Source organism: Ranitomeya imitator, chromosome 2 (genome assembly GCF_032444005.1).
Source record: "Ranitomeya imitator isolate aRanImi1 chromosome 2, aRanImi1.pri, whole genome shotgun sequence".
Lineage (NCBI taxonomy): Eukaryota > Metazoa > Chordata > Amphibia > Anura > Dendrobatidae > Ranitomeya > Ranitomeya imitator.
The window spans coordinates 604,699,133-604,720,739 of NC_091283.1; the positions used below are offsets into that span (position 1 = coordinate 604,699,133).

Here is a 21,607-nt window from a genome sequence, read left to right on the forward strand (position 1 = left end):
TAGTCCAGTACTACAGTGTATTGATTAGTGACTATTAGGGTTGAGCGACCTTTACTTTTATAGGATCGGGTCGGGTTTCACGAAACCCGACTTTTTCAAAAGTCGGGTCGAGTGAAATCGGCCAATCCTATAAAAAGTCGGGGTCAGCCGAAACTCGAAACCCAATGCAGTGCATTGGGTTTCCAATGGTTCCCAGGGTCTGAAGGAGCGGAAACTCTCCTTCAGGCCCTGGGATCCATATTTAAGTGTAAAATAAAGAATTAAAATAAAAAATATCGCTATACTTACCATCTGACGCGCCCTGGTACTAACCGGGCACCTTCCTTCCTTCGAATCAGCGCTTCCAGGACCTTGTGGTGACGTCGCGGCTTGTGATTGGTCGCGCGGCCGCCCATGTGACTGCTCGCGCGACTAATCACAAGCCGCGACGTCACGCAAGGTCCTGCAAGCGCTGATTCTTAGGAAGGAAGGCTGCCGGAAAGAAGCAGGGCGCGTCCGATGGTGAGTATATTCCTATTAGGTATATACTCACCCTCGGACGCGCCCTGCTTCTTTCCGGCAGCCTTCCTTCCTAAGAATCAGCGCTTGCAGGACCTTGCGTGACGTCGCGGTGACGTCGCGGCTTGTGATTGGTCGCGCGGCCGCCCATGTGACCGCTCGCGCGACCAATCACAAGCCGCGACGTCACGCAAGGTCCTGCAAGCGCTGATTCTTAGGAAGGAAGGCTGCCGGAAAGAAACAGGGCGCGTCCGAGGGTGAGTATATTCCTATTAGGTATATACTCACCCTCGGACGCGCCCTGCTTCTTTCCGGCAGCCTTCCTTCCTAAGAATCAGCGCTTGCAGGTCCTTGCGTGACGTCGCGGCTTGTGATTGGTCGCGCGAGCGGTCACATGGGCGGCCGCGCGACCAATCACAAGCCGCGACGTCACCGCAAGGTCCTGCAAGCGCTGATTCGAAGGAAGGAAGGTTCCCGGTTAGTACCAGGGCGCGTCAGAGGGTAAGTATAGCGATATTTTTTATTTTAATTCTTTATTTTACATTAAATATGGATTCCGATACCGATTTCCGATATTGCAAACATATCGGAAATCGGGATCGGAATTCCGATACCACATTCAGAAGATCGCCGACTTCATGGCCGACCCCACACAGGGGTCGGGTCGGGTTTCATGAAACCCGACTTTGCCAAAAGTCGGCGACTTCTGAAAGTGGCTGACCCGTTTCGCTCAACCCTAGTGACTATGATAAGTTGGTTTTGGACAGCGACAGTATTATTAAGTATATCCAATATATCCCAAATTTGATCATCTGGATAATCTGTGGCCCTAACCAATTTATCCCACATTTGTGTAACTGACAATTTTATTGGCTATACCCATCTGTACTACTAATCTTTCATGATATTGTACAAACTTATTATTCAAGGATATTGGAGAATTTAGGCTGTCCCATGCGGTTTCCAATATTATTAAATGGAAATACGAAAAAATAAAACATTACGTCCCCTTATGTGCTACTAGTCTGTTTGACCAGCTTGCAGTGCGATACATGGATCCACGTCGGCCTTGCTTCCAGCTTTACTGACATAGGAGTAATGAGGAGGACTTGGTAGGGACCGTCATACAAGGGTTCTAGTCCGTGTTTTCTGACATAGCTTTTCACGACCATAAAACCACCAGGCTTCAAATTGTGACAAGTGTCGGTTTCTGCTGAATCTGGAAGGGAAGAAGAAACTAAAACATGGGTGTTAGCAAGATTTTTACTAAGCTGAATAACATATTGAACAGCACGGTCAGTTTCTTCTGATAACTACTGAGACTGAAAATTTGCAACTGAGGGCCTAGCACCAAACAATATCTCATTAGGGGACAGGCCATATTTTGCAATAGGGGCAGTACAAATGTGTAAGAGCCCTGGCCATGGAGCCGTAGTCTCCTGCATCATTTTGGTCAATTGTCCCTTCAGTGTGCCATTCAGCCTCTTAACTTTCCCACTGGATTGTGGATGGTACGGAGTATGGAGAGCTACAGTGGATCCAAGAATTGTCAGAACCTCCTGATACACATGAGAAGAAAAGGCCGGGCCTTGGTCACTTTCAACAACTTCTGGAACACCATATCTGCATATAACTTCCATCACCAGTTTCTTTTCTGTGGTCTTTGCAGTCATGTTGGTAACGGGGAATGCTTCCGGCCAATTGGAGAACATATCGACAACCACCAGACAATATTCATACCTTCCAGACTTAGGCAACGTGATGTGGTCCACCTGGAGCCTTTGGAAAGGATAGTCGGGCTTAACAAGGTGCTTCGGGGGTACACGTTGAAGTTGACCGGGATTGCAGGTCTGACAGATATTACATACACGGTTGAGTGCTGTCAGGACTGTAGAAATACCTGGAACCAGTAGAATTTTTGTACCAGGTCAAGGGCCTGTTTTTTTTTTTTGTTTTTTTTTCCTCGATGTGTGGGCCCATGTGCCCACGTGGCAATAGCAGGGTACATCCGCTTAGGGAGACACACAAGTTGGTGCTTTTTCCAGAGACCATGTCCATACGTGCTCCATCAGCCTTCCACCGCTTCACTTCTTCCTTTGGGAGACATTCTCTGCATCGTCATTAAGCGGTCTCGCGGGGTCCGACAGAAAACCTCAGTCTGTCCTGGATCATCAGGTCCTGTAGAGTCAGTGTTTCTTGTAACTGTTTACACTGAGAGCATGTGGTCACCATAGCTGATATGGTCTGTTCAACGGGTAGGAGAGCAGCAGCTTTTGCTTGCATATCCTCAAAGGTGTTACCAACAATCTGTGGACTATTCCATACTACCGTGCTCCTTAACTTTGATAATGGCCACCTGAGTAGGTAATTTGATTGAGTCCATGAGGGTTTTAACAGCTTCAGCATTCTCCACTGGAGTCCCGGCAGTAGTAATAAACCCTCGATTGGCCCATAGGGCTCCAAAATCATGAGCAATACCAAATGCATACTGTGAGTCCGTGTATATATTAGCCTGCCTGTCTTTGGCCAGAACACATGCAGTAGACAGAGCCTGAAGTTCTACTTCTTGTGCTGACTGTGAGGGAGGGAGGGAGTGCAGCTGCGTGCACTACAGTGTCTTCCGCAGTAACAGCGTATCCGGTGTGGAATCTGCCAAACTCATCATCATATCTTGAACCGTCTTTCAGGGCATTGTAGAGAGGTTGCATTATACGGGATGCGTCCGGTATCCACTGACGACAATACGTACATAGTCCAAGAAAACGCTGGATTTCAGTCTCATCTTTTGGGAAAGGAAGGGAGCTGACTGCTATTTTTCTTTCTTCTGTGAGGTGTCTGGCACCCTGAAGGAGACAGTGACCCAAAAATATCACTTGACCAAGGCAGAACTGAAGTTTCGAGGCCGAAACCCGACAGTTCAGATCTGCCAGATACTTGAGAAGGCTAACAGTGGCAACAATGGCTTCCTGCTCCGTCCGTGCACACAACAAAAGATCAGCCACATACTGAAGCAGCGTGACATAGGGGTATTCTAACTGCCAGGGTAAAAGACATTCGCCCTTATTTTTTTGCAAACTGATTTGGACTGTTTTGGGCCCCTTGTAGCAGAACTGTCCATGTCAATTGTTGTCCCTGATAAGTGAATGCAAACAGAAATTGGCAATCTGGGTGAAATGGAATGCTGAAGAAAGCATTTGCAAGATCGATGACTCTGAACCAAGCAGCATCCTGAGGTATCTGGGACAAGAGAGTATGTGGATTAGGCACCACCGGAGTTTCTAGAACAGTAACTGCATTAACTGCCCGTAGATCTTGTACCAGCCGGTACACAGGGGGTTGGCTGGGTGGGGTCTTTTTCTTAACGGGAAACAAGGGCGTGTTACATGGGGAAACACAGGTTACCAGGGCACCATTATCGAGTAACATTTGTATTTGACCCTTGAGGCCCCGCTACTGATCATGTTTCAAAGGGTACTGATGGACTTTGGGAAAAGGGGCACCAGGTTTGAGAAACACTTTTACTGGTTCTACAGGCATTATTGGGGGTGAATATGGGCCTATCAGGGCCATCATAACCGTGGGAAGGGCATGTAAGATACACATCTCATTATGTTCATCTGCATAGGGGTTATATAACGTAAGAACCATCTGACCATCATCTTGGAATTGTATTCTGGAGTGGAACTGTGATAATAAATCTGCCCCCAGTAAATTTACCGGACATGAGGGAGAGATTACGAACTTAGCAGTAACTTCAGGGAAAGGTCCCACAGGGATGGGTTTTGTGAGAGTATATTTATTGGGTCTGCCATCTACTCTAATTAAAACAAGCTCTTGGTCTGAGAATTGACATGGCAGGGCTTGGAGATTCCCAGACATAGGGTTAAAATGGATATTGGAGTATGGGACTGGATTTGTGTAAGGTGGGAGGAGGGCTGGAGCTGGAGTCTGGGCCACTGATAAGGAACCAGCTGCGTCCTTGTAACTGTGGGGGGGGGGGGGCTGAGATTGGAGCAGAAATCGCTGCGGCTACTGATTTAACCCTTGCTTTCCCTGTTGATGCAGAGCGGGTTAAGTTCTGAAAACCCTTTTTTTTTTCTTTTTTTTTTTTACTACTTTTAATGCATCATCCGGAGTGGAAGTCTCAATATCGGGTCTGACTGACATTATTGCCTCTTTCAATTCAGATTTAAGGCCGGACATTAAAGCTGCCACAAAAAGGTGTGGATGGGCATTATTATACAGTGAAAACCCCAGATCTTTAAATACTACCATAAGACGCCCTGACTTCTCGGCAGTCCAGGATATATTGGTGCCTTGGGGTTAAGGGGCATAGGGCTTACAGTCGGGAGAAGAGGCTTAATTTCCTGGGGAGGGACCATATTACCTAACAGGGAGCCCCCCTGTTTCAGATTATTATTTTTAATTATTTGCTTTCCCAACACATTGATCTCAGTCACTTTCTCAGTTCCTTCTTGCACCACAAACATCCAGTTTTTGTCATAGTAATAGACAACTTTCCTTTTTCAACGTAACAAAAACAAATCCGAATTCACGTCCTCTGTTAATCCTTAATTTGCTATATATCAACCACTCAACTTGAAGCAGGTGAATCTTTTACCAATCTTTCAATCACACTGATAACCAAACTATCATTTACAAGTTTCCTTCTAAAACAAGACACCATATTTTACTTTAAACTTACAATATTTTTTTCTAATTCAATACAATATTGTACTATTGCTTCAAACAAAACACAGATCTCCCAGCACATACTACACAAGGATAGAAAACTCCGAGAGAACGCAGCGACTTGCCCCCTCCATACCAGAGACACAGAACAGATAAGAACATCACAGCATTCCTCATATAACTATAATATAATAATAATAATTTTTATTTATATAGCGCCAACATATTCCGCAGCGCTTTACAAATTATAGAGGGGACTTGTACATACAATAGACATTACAGCATAACAGAAATACAGTTATAACAGATACCAAGAGGAGTGAGGGCCCTGCTCGTAAGCTTACAAACTATGAGGAAAAGGGGAGACACGAGAGGTGGATGGTAACAATTGCTATAGTTATTCGGACCAGCCATAGTGTAAGGCTTGGGTGTTCATGTAAAGCTGCATGAACCAGTTAATTAATTTTTTTTTTTTTTTTTAATATAGGCCACACAGGGATCGTTAGGTTAATGCATTGAGGCGGTAGGCCAGTCTGAACAAATGAGTTTTTAGGGCACGCTTAAAACTGTGGGGATTGGGGATTAATCGTATTATCCTAGGTAGTGCATTCCAAAGAATTGGCGCAGCACGTGTAAAGTCTTGGAGACGGGAGTGGGAGGTTCTGATTATTGAGGATGCTAACCTGAGGTCATCAGCGGAGCGGAGGGCACGGGTAGGGTGGTAGACTTGTGGGGCACGGACTTCTTCTGCTTTAAGAGACGCAACATGACTCACAGAATACTAGTCCCTGCTGCAGCTCAGGCCGCTGACAACGACAATCAACACTGTGTCCTAAAGCACGGAACCTCGCGTTCAACGTACTATGAATATAGAGCCTCGCGCTCGATACTTCCTGTCCCTAACCTGAACACCAGTGATTACAGACTGTCCTGTCACGATATTCCAAACCGTTGGGAGGCGGTCTCCAAATGAGAGCCCTCCACTGAAATACAGGTGGTCCCCTCTCGGGACGTCTTAGTTACCTATCTATACAATATCACAGAGGCTGCGTCTCCTATCCTTTTCTCTAAGCCGCCCCCCAATCTACAACTTTCTCAATCTTTCACTCTATTTCGCTACTAGATAATAGTCACGGGTAGGGTGGTTGAATGGAGTACGATGACCGGTGAAGGAGGTATGGTGTACACGAGGACGCGCAGAATGCGACGTCTCTCAGTTGCTGGTTCGAAGCGTGGCACGGGATCGCGCTCGGTCTCACCATTCGACCGGTCACCCCTCAGAACCAAGGAGACCACAGACAAACCAATAATGGCTGAAACACTAGCAAGTGTGACACATACAGAGTATATGATCTCCACTTACCGTGTTTGGAAGGTGATCAGTCCTCGAGGTCAGCCACTATGGGTGTCGTCCACGGACGTCCAGGGATGGGTCCAGGGGGTCTTGGATCGCTGGCCACGCCCCACGTTGTTTGAGCCAAATTGTCGGGTCGTCACGACAATACCCTTCATTCACCAGTCATCCCAAATTAGAAAATAAAAGTACAAAAAGTGTATGAAGATATATCTTTACACCTTGACAGTACCACCCACACAGTATACTGACCCCTTATTAGCCTCCAAACTGTTTGATGGCTCCAACACTATATGATGGCCCCCTCACTGTAATCCCCACACTGTATGATGCCCTTCACTGTGTGATGGTCCCATAGATAACCTCCATATAGTATAACTAGCTATTGAACCCGTTCTACGCCAGGGTGGCGAGCATTTATATTGGTATATGGTCTCCATCCTGGTATGTGCTGCTTCCATCCTGTGTCCTAACTTTGTTATGTGCTGCTACCATCTTGCACCTCCATCCTGTCATATGCTGCTCTTATCCTGCGCTCATTTTCTGTCATGTGCAGCTCCTATCCTGTGGTCTTATCCTGTTTTGTGCGTCTGCATGTTGTCATTCTGTTATGTGATGCTCACATTATGTCATGTGCTGCTTCTATCCTGCGCCTCCATCCTGTCATGTGCTGCTCCCATCCTGCGCCCCTGTTTTGTGATGTGGTGTTGTCATCCTACGTCCCCATCCTGGTATGTGCTGCTGCCATGTTGTGATGTGGTGCTCGTATAAAATAGAACCTGAGTAAACGTGTGCGTATCTCACAATATGTGGTGCCATTTTTTTTAAGACACTGTGTGTAATGTGCACACAGAAAATGGCATCATGAGGGCGGGATCGTGTCCACACACTCCCTGTTTCCGGCTCACAAATGTCCCCCTGCTCCCGGAATCAGCGCCTGCGCAGTCCGCGCTTTCCGGCGCCATTTTCTTGAAGACACACTGCAGAATCCAAGAAAATGGCGCCGGAAAGCGCGGACTGCGCAGGCGCCGATTTCAGGAGCAGGGGGACATTCATGGCCCGGAATCAGGTGGCGTAAGTAAGAAATTGCTGTGGCATGAACTGCCACAGCATCATGAGGGCGGGATCATGTCCACCGTGTCCCCACGTCCCCTGTTTATGGTTCATAAATGTCCCCCTGCTCCACGAATCGGTGCCTGCGCAGTCCACGCTTTCCGGAGCCATTTTTTTTTTCTAGTATACGGACACTGGCTATAATCTAACGCTAGGAGCGTCGCGCTTGCGCTATCTATTTGTGGATTGCCCAGAAAAAACCCTACCATCGACATGGGCCTACTTGCTACAGTTTTATCATCATGTGGACTAATGACGGTGTCTCCTGGGATCTCATGGCTACCTCAGATTTATGATCTTGCATTAAATGCTTTGGACTCCTATGTCATATATTGTAGACATTGAGGATATTTTTTATCTATGAATATTTTGGGCTCAATGAATTTTCATTGATACCTGTTTGAAATATTGGAATTGTCCATATATATATTTATTATAGTATTTCCTATTGTTTTCATGCTTATTAATGTTCCTTTTTTCGATATTGATGTTTATATGTATATCTATATGTGTCATCTGTTGTCCATATCTGTGACAGTTCGATGTCCTGGCCATCATATATCTAGGATTGTAATTGGCTTTGCCTTTCTATATATTTGATGTAACCTTATTTATGTGGGCAGTGCTTTCCTTCATCCAAGCTCCTGTAGAGCTCTGGTTGTTGCAACATTTAGTTTCCCAGCTTGCTATATAACTTCTGGTCCTCTTTTTGCCCTCATCGATAATGGTGGGTCTTCCACTATTGATGCACTGCGCACGCGCTGCGGTGACTCCGCCCCCTTGCTCCAGTGCAGCTACCAGCTGCCCGCCTGGCATTGGAAAACATGGGGCCCCATGTGTTTCTTTTCCTGGGTGAGGCGCGGTGCATGCGCCGGTGGAATGGCGATAGTTTCCACCGCTTGTTGCTTGTTTTATTTCCCCAAATTTTTGTTTATATGTGTGTCGCTATGGGTACCAGCACATACTTCCGGGGTCATGTGCACCTTGCATTTCCGGTGGCCAATGCTACTTAAAGGGACACTGTCACCTGAATTTGGAGGGAACAATCTTCAGCCATGGAGGCGGGGTTTTTGGGTGTTTGATTGACCCTTTCCTTACCCGCTGGCTGCATGCTGGCTGCAATATTGGATTGAAGTTCATTCTCTGTCCTCCATAGTACACACCTGCGCAAGGCAAGATTGCCTTGTGCAGGCATGTACTACGGAGGACAGAGAATGAACTTCAATCCAATATTGCAGCCAGCATGCAGCCAGCGGGTAAGGAAAGGGTGAATCCAAAACCCCGCCTCCATGGCTGAAGATTGTTCCCTCCAAATTCAGGTGACAGTGTCCCTTTAAACTTGCTGCTGGCACTTAGTGCCACGCCCGTTGAGGAAGGAGAGTGTCCGAAACGTATGTCAGGGTGAGTGCACGGACCCCGGGAACCTCCACTTCTGCGCCGCCTATAAAAGGTAATGTCCATCCCTTCAGCTATATATATATTCCTTAGTGGGAAAGAATTTTTGCATAATTGTGCTGTTTTTGGTCTGTTTGACCCTTATTCATTAAGTTGCGGTTTATACATCGGCAGACATGTTCACCACTTATATCAAGTTCTCCCCTGGATCAGTTTCTCTGATAGGGAGTGGTAAATATACCATTATTTAATGTGATTGAGGTGACAGGTGGTTCCCTGTATCCGTGCACTCTTGCTACAGTTGTACCTTTTTACAGTGGTTGCACTTCTGGTGCGCCTTTCTCACGCCTGTATTATCTGTTGCTCTTTTTATTGTTCAAATAATGATTTTTCATGTTTATATATTTGTGGACTACCGTATATGGTCGTCTTTCTTTCCATGTTTGCCCCCCTGCCCATTTATGTTTAGTGACCTGTCCATTACAATGTGTCCAATATTTTATTGATCAGTGGGTTACCATTTCTAATTATAGTATGATTTTTCTACGAGTACTTGTCATGCTGACCTTTTCAGTGAGTTTTTTGATTCATGAACTGTTAAGAGGAGACTTTGTGCAGCAGGCCTTCATGGTAAAATAGCTGCTAAGACACCACTGCTAAGGACAGGCAACAAGCAGAAGAGACTTGTTTGGGCTAAAGAATACAAGGAATGGACATTAGACCAGTGGAAATCTGTGCTTTGGTCTGATGAGTCCAAATTTGAGATCTTTGGTTCCAACCACCGTGTCTTTGTGCGATGCAGAAAAGGTGAACGGATGGACTCCTGATGAAGCATGGAGGAGGAGGTGTGATGGTGTGGGGGTTATTTGCTGGTGACACTGTTGGGGATTTATTAAAAATTGAAGGCATACTGAACCAGTATGGCTACCACAGCATCTTGCAGCAGCGTGCTATTCCATCCGGTTTGCGTTTAGTTGGACCATCATTTATTTTTCAACAGGACAATGACCCCAATCACACCTTCAGGCTGTGTAAGGGCTATTTGACCAAGAAGGAGAGTGACGGAGTGCTACGCCAGATGACCTGGCCTCCACAGTCACCGGACCTGAACCCAATCGAGATGGTTTGGGGCTAGCTGGACCGCAGAGTGAAGGCAAAAGGGCCAACAAGTGCTAAGCATCTCTGGGAACTCCTTCAAGATTGTTGGAAGACCATTCCCGGTGACTACCTCTTGAAGCTCATCAAGAGAATGCCAAGAGTGTGCAAAGCAGTCATCAAAGCAAAAGGTGGCTACTTTGAAGAACCTAGAATATAAGACATAATTTCAGTTGTTTCACACTTTTTTGTTAAGTATACAATTCCACATGTGTTAATTCATAGTTTTGATGCCTTCAGTGTGTGAATGTACAATTTTCATAGTCATGAAAATACAGAAAAATATTTAAATGAGAAGGTGTGTCCAAACTTTTGGTCTGTATTGTATATATACAGTATATGTCTCACTGACACACACATATATATATATATATATATATACAGTGTATATATAGACTGTATATATGTTTTCACGAATATTTGAGCCCATGGATCCATTCTATGTCCATTTTGCAAGCCGGCGAGAAAATCTTGCCATACGGATGCCATACGTAGGTTTACATGCACAACATACACAGCCACACCTTGCCTACGGATGACATATGGATCACTGTTCAGGGAACATTTCTGCGTATTTGGTCTGTAAAAAACAGACCGTATTTTTATACGTTATGTGTAACTCCAGCCTTACAAGTATAGGAGACCCACTCCTTTAAATTGGGAAAACATTCATAGAGGACATCCTCCATGCCTATTCAGACACCACCACTAGAGGGTGACCGTATTCTGTGATGCAACAGTCACTCTAATTTTTGGCAAGTGTGTTTATGATGCCCGTAAAGAACTTTTTTTTAAAAAAAGGAGATCCCCAGGGGGAAATGTTTGTCAGCCCTTACACTTAGTGTATGGGCATTACAAGTATAGGAGTCCTGCTCTTTTAATTTTGGAAAACATTCATAGGAGGACATCCTCCACGTCTATTCAGACGACGAGGCTGAATGTATTCCGTGATGCTACAGCCACTCTAGTTTTTTGCATGGGTGTATGATGGCCGTAAACAAATGGGAAATGTTTCTCAGCCCATGCACTTAGTGTATGGGCATTCTAAGTAAAGGTGAAGCGCTCCTTTGTAATTTAAAAATTTTTTTATGAGACCCTCCTCCACGTTTCTTCCAAGGGGGATTGTGGTGCCAAGCTTTGCATTCACTTCATGGACAAAATTTATGGTAAAAAAATAATGGGAACTTTTGTTTCATGTGGCCATCCAGTACGTGGTTTCAAAGGGTAATTGGAGTGCATATAACATTGGCCTTGCATTCACCGCATAAGCAAACAGTATGGAAGACACACTTTTTTTCTAATGGGAAAATTTTTGTCCTGAAGCCCTCAAGTACAACTGCTGAAAGGGTTATTGGGGTGCAGGTAACTTTGGTGCAGGGCAGGCCTTGCATTCAATGCAACATTTTTTTCAGGAGGCCCTCCTGTACATCTTGTGAAAGGGGTATTGGGGTGCGTCCTAATTTTGGGCAGCCCAGCCACTATCTGCATAGGCAGTAACAGTTTAATGGCCCTTTAAGAAGATTAATGCTGCCTGATGCCCCTCAAAAATAGGCTCTGTGACTTTAAGAGTCCCTCCATCATTAATGAAACAAGATGTATCTGCTCATGTGTCACACACCACATGGCCAGCTAGGGGTGTTAAATGATACAATGACATTTCCCAGTGAACACATTTGTAGTGGTTGAAAGCAATGTTAAAGTTGAAAAGCGCATCAAAAACTCTGCGTGTGAACAAAGCCCAAGTGGTGGAGGGACATTTTTGTTTGGAGTTAATTATTTTGCCTTTTATACAAGCCATTACCCTGGAAAGGATGTTCCTTAACATATTTCCCAGCTAAATCCATTTGGGTTTCAGTTTTGTATGTTTTTTGGTGCACTTGTAAAAATGGCGTGAAACTCTGACAACATTGCTTAAAGCTATGACCTAGGAGTCAGAAATGCTTCCAGGGACATTTGCCATGATGTCCCTGTGTCATTTGAGCAGTGTTTCCATCATTTTCAGATGTTTTTAGACCTTAAAAGGACCCACCAGGGTGATCGCAGTTAGGCTGTGTGCACAAGTTGCAGATTTTTCACGTTTTTTTGCTATAAAAACGTGGAAAAAAAACGCATACATTATGCATCCCAGCATTTAGAATGCATTCCGCAATTTTTGTGCACATGATGCATTTTTTTCGCGAAAAAAACGCATTGCGGTAATAAACGCAGCTATTCATTAATTTTGCGGTTTTTTTTTGCGGATTTCCCACTATATTATTGCATTGGAAACATCCGGAAAAATCAGCAAAAAAAAAACGCACCAAAAACGCAGTAAAAACATGGTAAAAATGCGAGAAAAACGCGCAAAAAAACGCATGCGGATTTCTTGCAGAAAATGTCCTGTTTTGCTCAGGAAATTTCTGCAAGAAATCCTGAACATGTGCATATAGCCTAAAAATAGTCAGGTTTCCCATAAACTTACAATGGGCTTGTTGTTCTGGCCGAGTACCTGAGAATACCAATCTGGTCAACCCGAGCAACGAGCACCCGAGCATTTTAGTGCTCGCCCATCACTAATCACAATATATTCAATTTTTTCACATACAAAAAGAAAAAATCAACTTCCGCAGCTACATATTTTGCAAGGTAATGCAAAGCTCTAATCCCTGACTTCTCCGAGTACTCTGGCCTTTCTTTCTACTCTTACAACACTCCCTCCCTAGATTAAATGCAGAATGTATGTGATACAAATAGCAAAGCAAAGGATTAGCCCTCACAAGGGTTCTTAGTATGATGGCTCAACTTCAGCACCAGTGTCAACACTACAAGACTCTGATTCATTATACTGTGGCCTAGACAAGCACTCTCTGCTACCACTAACAACTGTCCCCCAGCTGTGCAATGGCGTCAGTGAGCCGAGCTTGGTGGCACCTGTCCTTTTATACCCCTGATGATGTAATACTTCCAGCCAATCACAGTAATGTCACTACCAAGATGGCTTCAACATTACAAAGACTCATAGGCAATCCCCAAAGGTGTATTGGCTGTGTAGTAGGCGTTAAACATGCGGGGTGGGGATTTGAGTTTTAAATCAAACACCGCCTAATGCTCACTGAGTAACAAGCATAGCCAAGCATTCAGATACTCGAGTGATATCCAAGTATCACCGAGCACGATCGCTGATCCCTTGTAATGATACATCCTAAGTGTTTATCCAAAAGTACATAGACACTGCAACCATTGGGAATGGAGAGAAATGTAGAAAGGTGTTGGTTGCCACGAAACAATTCCCAGGATGCTGCTCTTTTCCCAATGACTCGGTGTTCAAGCAAGTACTGTGTAAGCAAGTAAGATGTTTATTGTTACACAAGATAACGCGTTTCATGGTATAAAATCTCTTTTTCAATCCAAATAGACATAATTACAACTAATCATAAATGCCACATATAAATACCCCAATAGTGTGGTAAAAAAAAACTCCAAACATGTACAAGGTCAAAATAGTACTAACATCTAAAATAACACAAAATCACTTGTTGATAAAATAAACTATGACATGCTTAATATAATAATAAAATTACTTTAAGTCTGAAGTTGTGCTCAATAAATATTTACTTTTTTCTGTATGGATGATAAATAATTCATTATGTCGCTCCCATCCATCTAGAAGTGCAAAGTGTCATCCTAACTACATTGATGCTCATTCGTAAGGATTATGGATAGCTCTAGACCTTGTGAAATGCTCAGTTGTTCCACTTTAATCGATTGTGGCCACACAAATAGAAGCCCCCCAATTGAAGTATAATGAAGGGTATATTGTGTTTCTGTGCTGAGTTTTTCAATTCCAGAGTTCATGATGGGAAGGTGGCTTACACCACCTGTCACAGGCTTCTAAAGCCAAGTCCACACACCATATTTGTTGTGAGTTTTCCAATTTAAAAATGTTAAAAATAATCGGAACAGATTTTAGGGTCAAGATTTCATGACAATATCTGCAGGGCAAAGTAGCTCGTGAACTAGTCTTTGTTTGTTTTTTCAAGGTTAGCAAGGCTGATTTTCCAACCAAATAGTTCTCTTCTGTTCATCCAAAATAGCATCTTTTACTGTGCAAAGAAGAGAGTCTGTGTCACTCCAGCTATCGGGATACACCGTCCTGTACAAACAGGGGAGAGAATCCAGCTCAGCCTCCTCCCTTTGAGCGCACTCCAGCAGCAGATCTTCACACTTTCCCCACCATTGCCGTGTTTTTCTAAAGAATGCAGAGAGAACTGTCACAATTATACAACATATACACACATAATATGTATCTTACAATCTCATGTCACATGGCCACAAGCTGCTGTGTTGCCCAAACCTTATGTTAAGTTCTTACAATGAGTACTTGGTGAAGATTTTCTTCAGCATTTCTGCCCCTACTATCTGAATTAGATTTTTTCATTGCATTTCTGAGTGCGTTTTTTAACCCCTTTACCCCCAAGGGTGGTTTGCACGTTAATGACCAGGCCAATTTTTACAATTCTGACCACTGTCCCTTTATGAGGTTATAACTCTGGAACGCTTCAACGGATCGTGGTGATTCTGACATTGTTTTCTCGTGACATACTGTACTTCATGTTAGTGGTAACATTTCTTTGATATTACCTGCGTTTAATTGTGAAAAAAACAGAAATTTGCCGAAAATTTTGAAAATTTCGCAATTTTCCAACTTTGAAATTTTATGCAATTAAATCACAGAGATATGTCACACAAAATACTTAATAAGTAACATTTCCCACATGTCTACTTTACATCAGCACAATTTTGGATCCAAAATTTTTTTTGTTAGGGAGTTATAAGGGTTAAAAGTTGACCAGCAATTTCTCAATTTTACAACACCATTTTTTTTAGGGACCACATCTCATTTGAAGTCATTTTGAGGGGTCTATATGATAGAAAATACCCAAGTGTGACACCATTCTAAAAACTGCACCCCTCATGGTGCTCAAAACCATATTCAAGAAGTTTATTAACCCTTCTGGTGCTTCACAGGAATTTTTGGAATGTTTAAATAAAAATGAACATTTAACTTTTTTCACAAAAAATTTACTTCAGCTCCAATTTGTTTTATTTTACCAAGGGTAACAGGAGAAAATGGACCCCAAAAGTTGTTGTACAATTTGTCCTGAGTACGCAGATACCCCATATGTGGTAGTAAACCACTGTTTGGGCGCATGACAGAGCTCGGAAGGGAAGGAGCATCATTTGGAATGCAGACTTAGATGGATTGGTCTGCAGGCGTCACATTGCGTTTGCAGAGCCCCTAATGTACCTAAACAGTAGAAACCCCCCAGAAGTGACCCCATATTGGAAACTAGACCCCCCAAGGAACGTATCTGTGTTGTGAGAACTTTGAACCCCCAAGTGTTTCACTACAGTTTATAACGCAGAGCCGTGAAAATAAAAAATCTTTTTTTTCCCACAAAAATTATTTTTTAGCCCCAGTTTTGTATTTTCCCAAGGGTAAAAGGAGAAATTGGTCCCCAAAAGTTGTTTTCCAATTCGTCCTGAGTACGCTGATAACCCATATGTTGGGGTAAACCCCTGTTTGGGCACAGGGGAGAGCTCGGAAGGGAAGGAGCACTGTTTTACTTTTTCAACGCAGAATTGGCTGGAATTGAGATCGGACGCCATGTCGCTTTTGGAGAGCCCCTGATGTGCCTAAACAGTGGAAACCCCCCAATTATAACTGAAACCCTAATCCAAACACACCCCTAACCCTAATCCCAATGGTAACCCTAACCACACCTCTAACCCAGACACACCCCTAACCCTAATCCCAACCCTATTCCCAACCGTAAATGTAATCCAAACCCTAACCCTAACTTTAGCCCCAACCCTAACCCTAACTTCAGCCCCAACCCTAACTGTAGCCTTAACCCTAGCCCCAACCCTAACCCTAGCCCTAACCCTAGCCCTAACCTTAGCCCTAAACCTAGCCCTAACCCTAGCCCTAACCCTAGCCCTAACCTTAACCCTAACCCTAATGGGAAAATGGAAATAAATACATTTTTTTAATTTTTAATTTTTCCCTAAGTAAGGGGGTGATGAAGGGGGGTTTGATTTACTTTTATAGTGGGTTTTTTAGCGGATTTTTATGATTGGCAGCCGTCACACACGTTGACGGCTTTTTATTGCAAAAAATATTTTTTGCGTTACCACATTTTGAGAGCTATCATTTTTCCATATTTGAGTCCACAGAGTCATGTGAGGTCTTTTTTTTTGCGGGACGAGTTGACGTTTTTATTGGTAACATTTTCGGGCACGTGACATTTTTTGATCGCTTTTTATTCCGATTTTTTTTGTGAGGCAGAATGACTAAAAACCAGCTATTCATGAATTTCTTTTGGGGGAGGCGTTTATACCGTTCCGCGTTTGGTAAAATTGATAAAGCAGTTTTATTCTTCGGGTCAGTACCATTACAGCGATACCTCATTTATATAATTTTTTTATGTTTTGGCGCTTTTATACGATAAAAACTATTTTATAGAAAAAATAATTATTTTTGCATCGCTTTATTCTGAGGACTATATCTTTTTATTTTTTTGCTGATGATGCTGTAAGGCGGCTCGTTTTTTGCGGGACAAGATGTCGTGTTCAGCGGTACCATGGTTATTTATATCTGTCTTTTTGATCGCGTGTTATTCCACTTTTTGTTTGGTGGTATGAGAATAAAGCGTTGTTTTTTTGCCTCGTTTTTTTTTTCACGGTGTTCACTGAAGGGGTTAAGTAGTGATATAGTTTTATAGGTGGGGTCGTTACGGACGCGGTGATACTAAATATGTGTACTTTCATTGTTTTTTTTTTTAAATTTAGATAAAGAAATGTATTTATAGGAACAATATATATTTTTTTTTTGGATTTTTTTGCAATTTTTTTTACACATTGGAATATTTTTTTTACACTATAACATTGCCCCAGGGGGGGGCATCATGTTATAGTGTAAGATCGCTGATCTGACACTTTGCTGTGCACTGTTTCAGATCAGCGATCTGACGTGCACTTCTCCTGGCTTCTCGCCGCCTGCTCTGAGCAGGCGCAGTGAAGCCACCTCCCTGCAGGACCCAGATGCCGCGGCCATCTTGAATCCGGGCCTGCATGGAGGAGGTAAGAGACCCTCGCAGCAACACGATCACATCGCGTTGCTGCGGGGGTCTCAGGGAAGCCCGCAGGGAGCCCCCTCCCTGCGCGATGCTTCCCTATACCGCCGGCACACCGCGATCGTGTTTGATCGCAGTGTGCCAGGGGTTAATGTGCCGGGGGCAGTCCGTGACCACTCCTGGCACATAGTGCCGGATGTCAGCTGCGATAGGCAGCTGACACCCGGCCGCGATCGGCCGCGCTCCCCCCATGAGCGCGGCCGATCGCGCTGGACGTACTATTCCGTCCTTGGGAATTAGGGCCCACCCCACATGGACGGAATAGTACGCCCAATGTCAGAAAGGGGTTAAACATGCATTTTTATTACTTTTTTAACCCTAATTTTTTTGTCTTTGGTGTGTCATGTTTAAAATGCAGCTGCTTTGTTTTTGATGCTTCCTTGACTTTGACAAAACGGTCTTGTAAACCTACATAATTTTTAGTGCGTTTCCACAGCAAAAACGGATTGAAAATGTGTATGTGTCTTATACCATCAGATTTTCTGCAGCTAATGCAATTCCATCGAGAAACTCAAGGTACATGCATGAAAAATCCACATGCTGCAGATGCAAAAAAGGCACTGCAGGTCAGTTTACCCTGCATAAAAAAAAAATCCAAAGTGCCCATCCTTCTTTTCCATTTCATCATCTATCAGGGAAAAGTTGGGTGGCAGCTATACACATTAGATTGTCAGATGATCCACCAAACTTGGTGGGGTCAGCCGACTTTAGTCTAATGTTTTTTGAGGGTCTTAAAGGAGTATTCTCAAGTTGTCTCTTGAGCAGCTCAGACTATGGTGTCTCCTAACTGTCTCCTTACTTCCTGGTTTCTGGTGGGGTGGGCTCTTCTCCTTCAGTGCCAGTTCTGGTCAGAACTGTAGCATTAATAGAACGATAAAGCTCAGCACAAGTTCTGCTGTAACACATTCAGCTATCACTTATTTGTCCTGAGTTCTACACTGTCATCACTATATTCACCCATGGAAAGGATAGGAAATTTGAACAAGCCGACAACTTTGGGCAGTGAGAGCTGTGATTAAGAGACCTGCTCTGGGAGAACTCAACAATATGCTTATTTTCATACTATGTAAAGCAAACTAAAGAGAATCTGTCATCATTCTTTTACTAAGTAATATGGGAGCAGGATCCTTAGGGACCGAGACTCTGATTCCAACTATGTGTCGTTAACTGCATGCTGTCGTTTTTGATACAATCACAGTTTTCTCTGCTGCGGATCTAGCAGTGCTCTAAATGCTAAGCCCTATTTAACCCCTCCCATACCACATGTGGGAACTTTTCTAAGTACATTGACAGTAAGCTACTAATCAGTAGAGGAGGTGGGTTTACACCTAGCTGACTAGAATGCACGTGGCAGCTAGTCCTGTGGTGATAATCTCCTGTTTATAAAAGAACGATTTTATTGAAACAACAACACACAGTCTAGTAACTGATACATCATTGGAATCAGGGTCTCTGTTCCTACAGCATTCTACCTTCAGTTTACATAGCAAAAACCTGCTTACGGATTCCCTTTAATAACTTGAGAATTCCTTTTAACTTTTTTCTAGGATCCTTTTTAACCCCTTTACCCCCAAGGGTGGTTTGCACGTTAATGACCAGGCCAATTTTTACAATTCTGACCACTGTCCCTTTATGAGGTTATAACTCCGAAACGCTTCAACGGATCCTGGTGATTCTGACATTGTTTTCTCGTGACATGTTGTACTTCATGATAGTGGTAAAATTTCTTTGATAGTACCTGCGTTTATTTGTGAAAAAAACGGAAATTTGGCGAAAATTTTGAAAATTTCGCAATTTTCAAACTTTGAATTTTTATGCAATTAAATCACAGAGATATGTCACACAAAATACTTAATAAGTAACATTTCCCACATGTCTCCTTTACATCAGCATAATTTTGGAACCAATTTTTTTTTTGTTAGGGAGTTATAAGGGTTAAAAGTTGACCAGCAATTTCTCATTTTTACAACACCATTTTTTTTTAGGGACCACGTCTCATTTGAAGTCATTTTGAGGGGTCTATATGATAGAAAATGCACAAGTGTGACACCATTCTAAAAACTGCACCCCTCAAGGTGCTCAAAACCACATTCAAGAAGTTTATTAACCCTTCAGGTGTTTAATAGGAATTTTTGGAATGTTTAAATAAAAATGAACATTTAACTTTTTTACACAAAAAATTTACTTCAGCTCCAATTTGTTATATTTTACCAAGGGTAACAGGAGAAATTGGACCCAAAAAGTTGTTGTCCAATTTGTCCTGAGTACGCTGATACCCCATATGTGGCAGTAAACCACTGTTTGGGCGCATGGGAGAGCTCGGAAGGGAAGGAGCGCTATTTGACTTTTCAATGCAAAATTGACAGGAATTGAGATGGGACGCCATGTTGCGTTTGGAGAGCCACTGATGTGCCTAAACATTGAAACCCCCCACAAGTGACACCATTTTGGAAAGTAGACCCCCTAAGGAACTTATCTGGATGTGTGGTGAGCACTTTGACCCACCAAGTGCTTCACAGAAGTTTATAATGCAGAACCGTAAAAATAAAAAATCATATTTTTTCACAAAAATTATATTTTTGCCCCCAATTTTTTATTTTTCCAAGGGTAAGAGAAGAAATTGGACCTCAAAAGTTGTTGTCCAATTTGTCCTGAGTACGCTGATACCCCATATGTGGCAGTAAACCACTGTTTGGGCGCATGGGAGAGCTCGGAAGGGAAGGAGCGCAGTTTGACTTTTCAATGCAAAATTGACAGAAATTGAGATGGGACGCCATGTTGCGTTTGGAGAGCCACTGATGTGCCTAAACATTGAAACCCCCCACAAGTGACACCATTTTGGAAAGTAGACCCCCTAAGGAACTTATCTAGAGGTGTGGTGAGCACTTTGACCCACCAAGTGCTTCACAGAAGTTTATAATGCAGAACCGTAAAAATAAAAAATCATATTTTTTCACAAAAATTATATTTTTGCCCCCAATTTTTTATTTTTCCAAGGGTAAGAGAAGAAATTGGACCTCAAAAGTTGTTGTCCAATTTGTCCCGAGTACGCTGATACCCCATATGTGGCAGTAAACCACTGTTTGGGCGCATGGGAGAGCTCGGAAGGGAAGGAGCGCCGTTTGACTTTTCAATGCAAAATTGACAGGAATTGAGATGGGACACCATGTTGCGTTTGGAGAGCCACTGATGTGCCTAAACATTGAAACCCCCCACAAGTGACACCATTTTGGAAAGTAGACCCCCTAAGGAACTTATCTGGATGTGTGGTGAGCACTTTGACCCACCAAGGGCTTCACAGAAGTTTATAATGCAGAGCCATAAAAATAAAACAAAATTTTTTTCCCACAAAAATTATTTTTTAGCCCCCAGTTTTGTATTTTCCCTAGGGTAACAGGAGAAATTGGACCCCAAAAGTTGTTGTCCAATTTGTCCTGAGTACGCTGATACCCCATATGTGGGGGGGAACCACCGTTTGGGCGCATGGGAGGGTTCGGAAGGGAAGGAGCGCCATTTGGAATGCAGACTTAGATGGAATGGTCTGCAGGCGTCACATTGCGTTTGCAGAGCCCCTAATGTACCTAAACAGTAGAAACCCCCCACAAGTGACACCATTTTGGAAAGTAGACCCCCTAAGGAACTCATCTTGATGTGTTGTGAGAGCTTTGAACCCCCAAGTATTTCACTACAGTTTATAACGCAGAGCCATGCAAATAAAAAATATTTTTTTTTCCACAAAAATTATATTTTAGCCCCCAGTTTTGTATTTTTCCAAGGTTAGCAGGAGAAATTGGACCCTAAATGTTGTTGTCCAATTTGTCCTGAGTACGCTGATACCCGATATGTGGGGGGGAACCACCGTTTGGGCGCATGGGAGGGCTCGGAAGGGAAGGAGCATCATTTGGAATGCAGACTTAGATGGATTGGTCTGCAGGCGTCACATTGCGTTTGCAGAGCCCCTAATGTACCTAAACAGTAGAAACCCCCCACAAGTGACCCCATATTGGAAACTAGACCCCTCAATGAACTTATCTAGATGTGTTGTGAGAACTTTGAACCCCCAAGTGTTTCACTACAGTTTATAACGCAGAGCCGTGAAAATAAAAAATCTTTTTGTTTTCCCACAAAAATTATTTTTTAGCCCCCAGTTTTGTATTTTCCCAAGGGTAACAGGAGAAATTGGTCCACAAAAGTTGTTGTCCAATTTGTCCTGAGTACGCTGATA

General features: G+C 43.3%; 1 protein-coding gene across 2 annotated transcripts in view; it reads right to left on the bottom strand.

Moving 5' to 3' along the window:
- Nucleotides 1-13,519: 13,519 nt before the first annotated feature.
- The window catches only part of CARD14 (caspase recruitment domain family member 14), a 152,673-nt gene continuing 144,585 nt past the window's right edge, over nt 13,520-21,607 (bottom strand). For both annotated transcript variants that reach the window (XM_069752427.1, XM_069752426.1), the window contains exon 21: nt 13,520-14,435. In XM_069752427.1, coding sequence (XP_069608528.1) covers nt 14,228-14,435 — 208 coding nt within the window. In that variant the 3' untranslated portion in view covers nt 13,520-14,227. The remainder of the gene's footprint in view (nt 14,436-21,607) is intronic.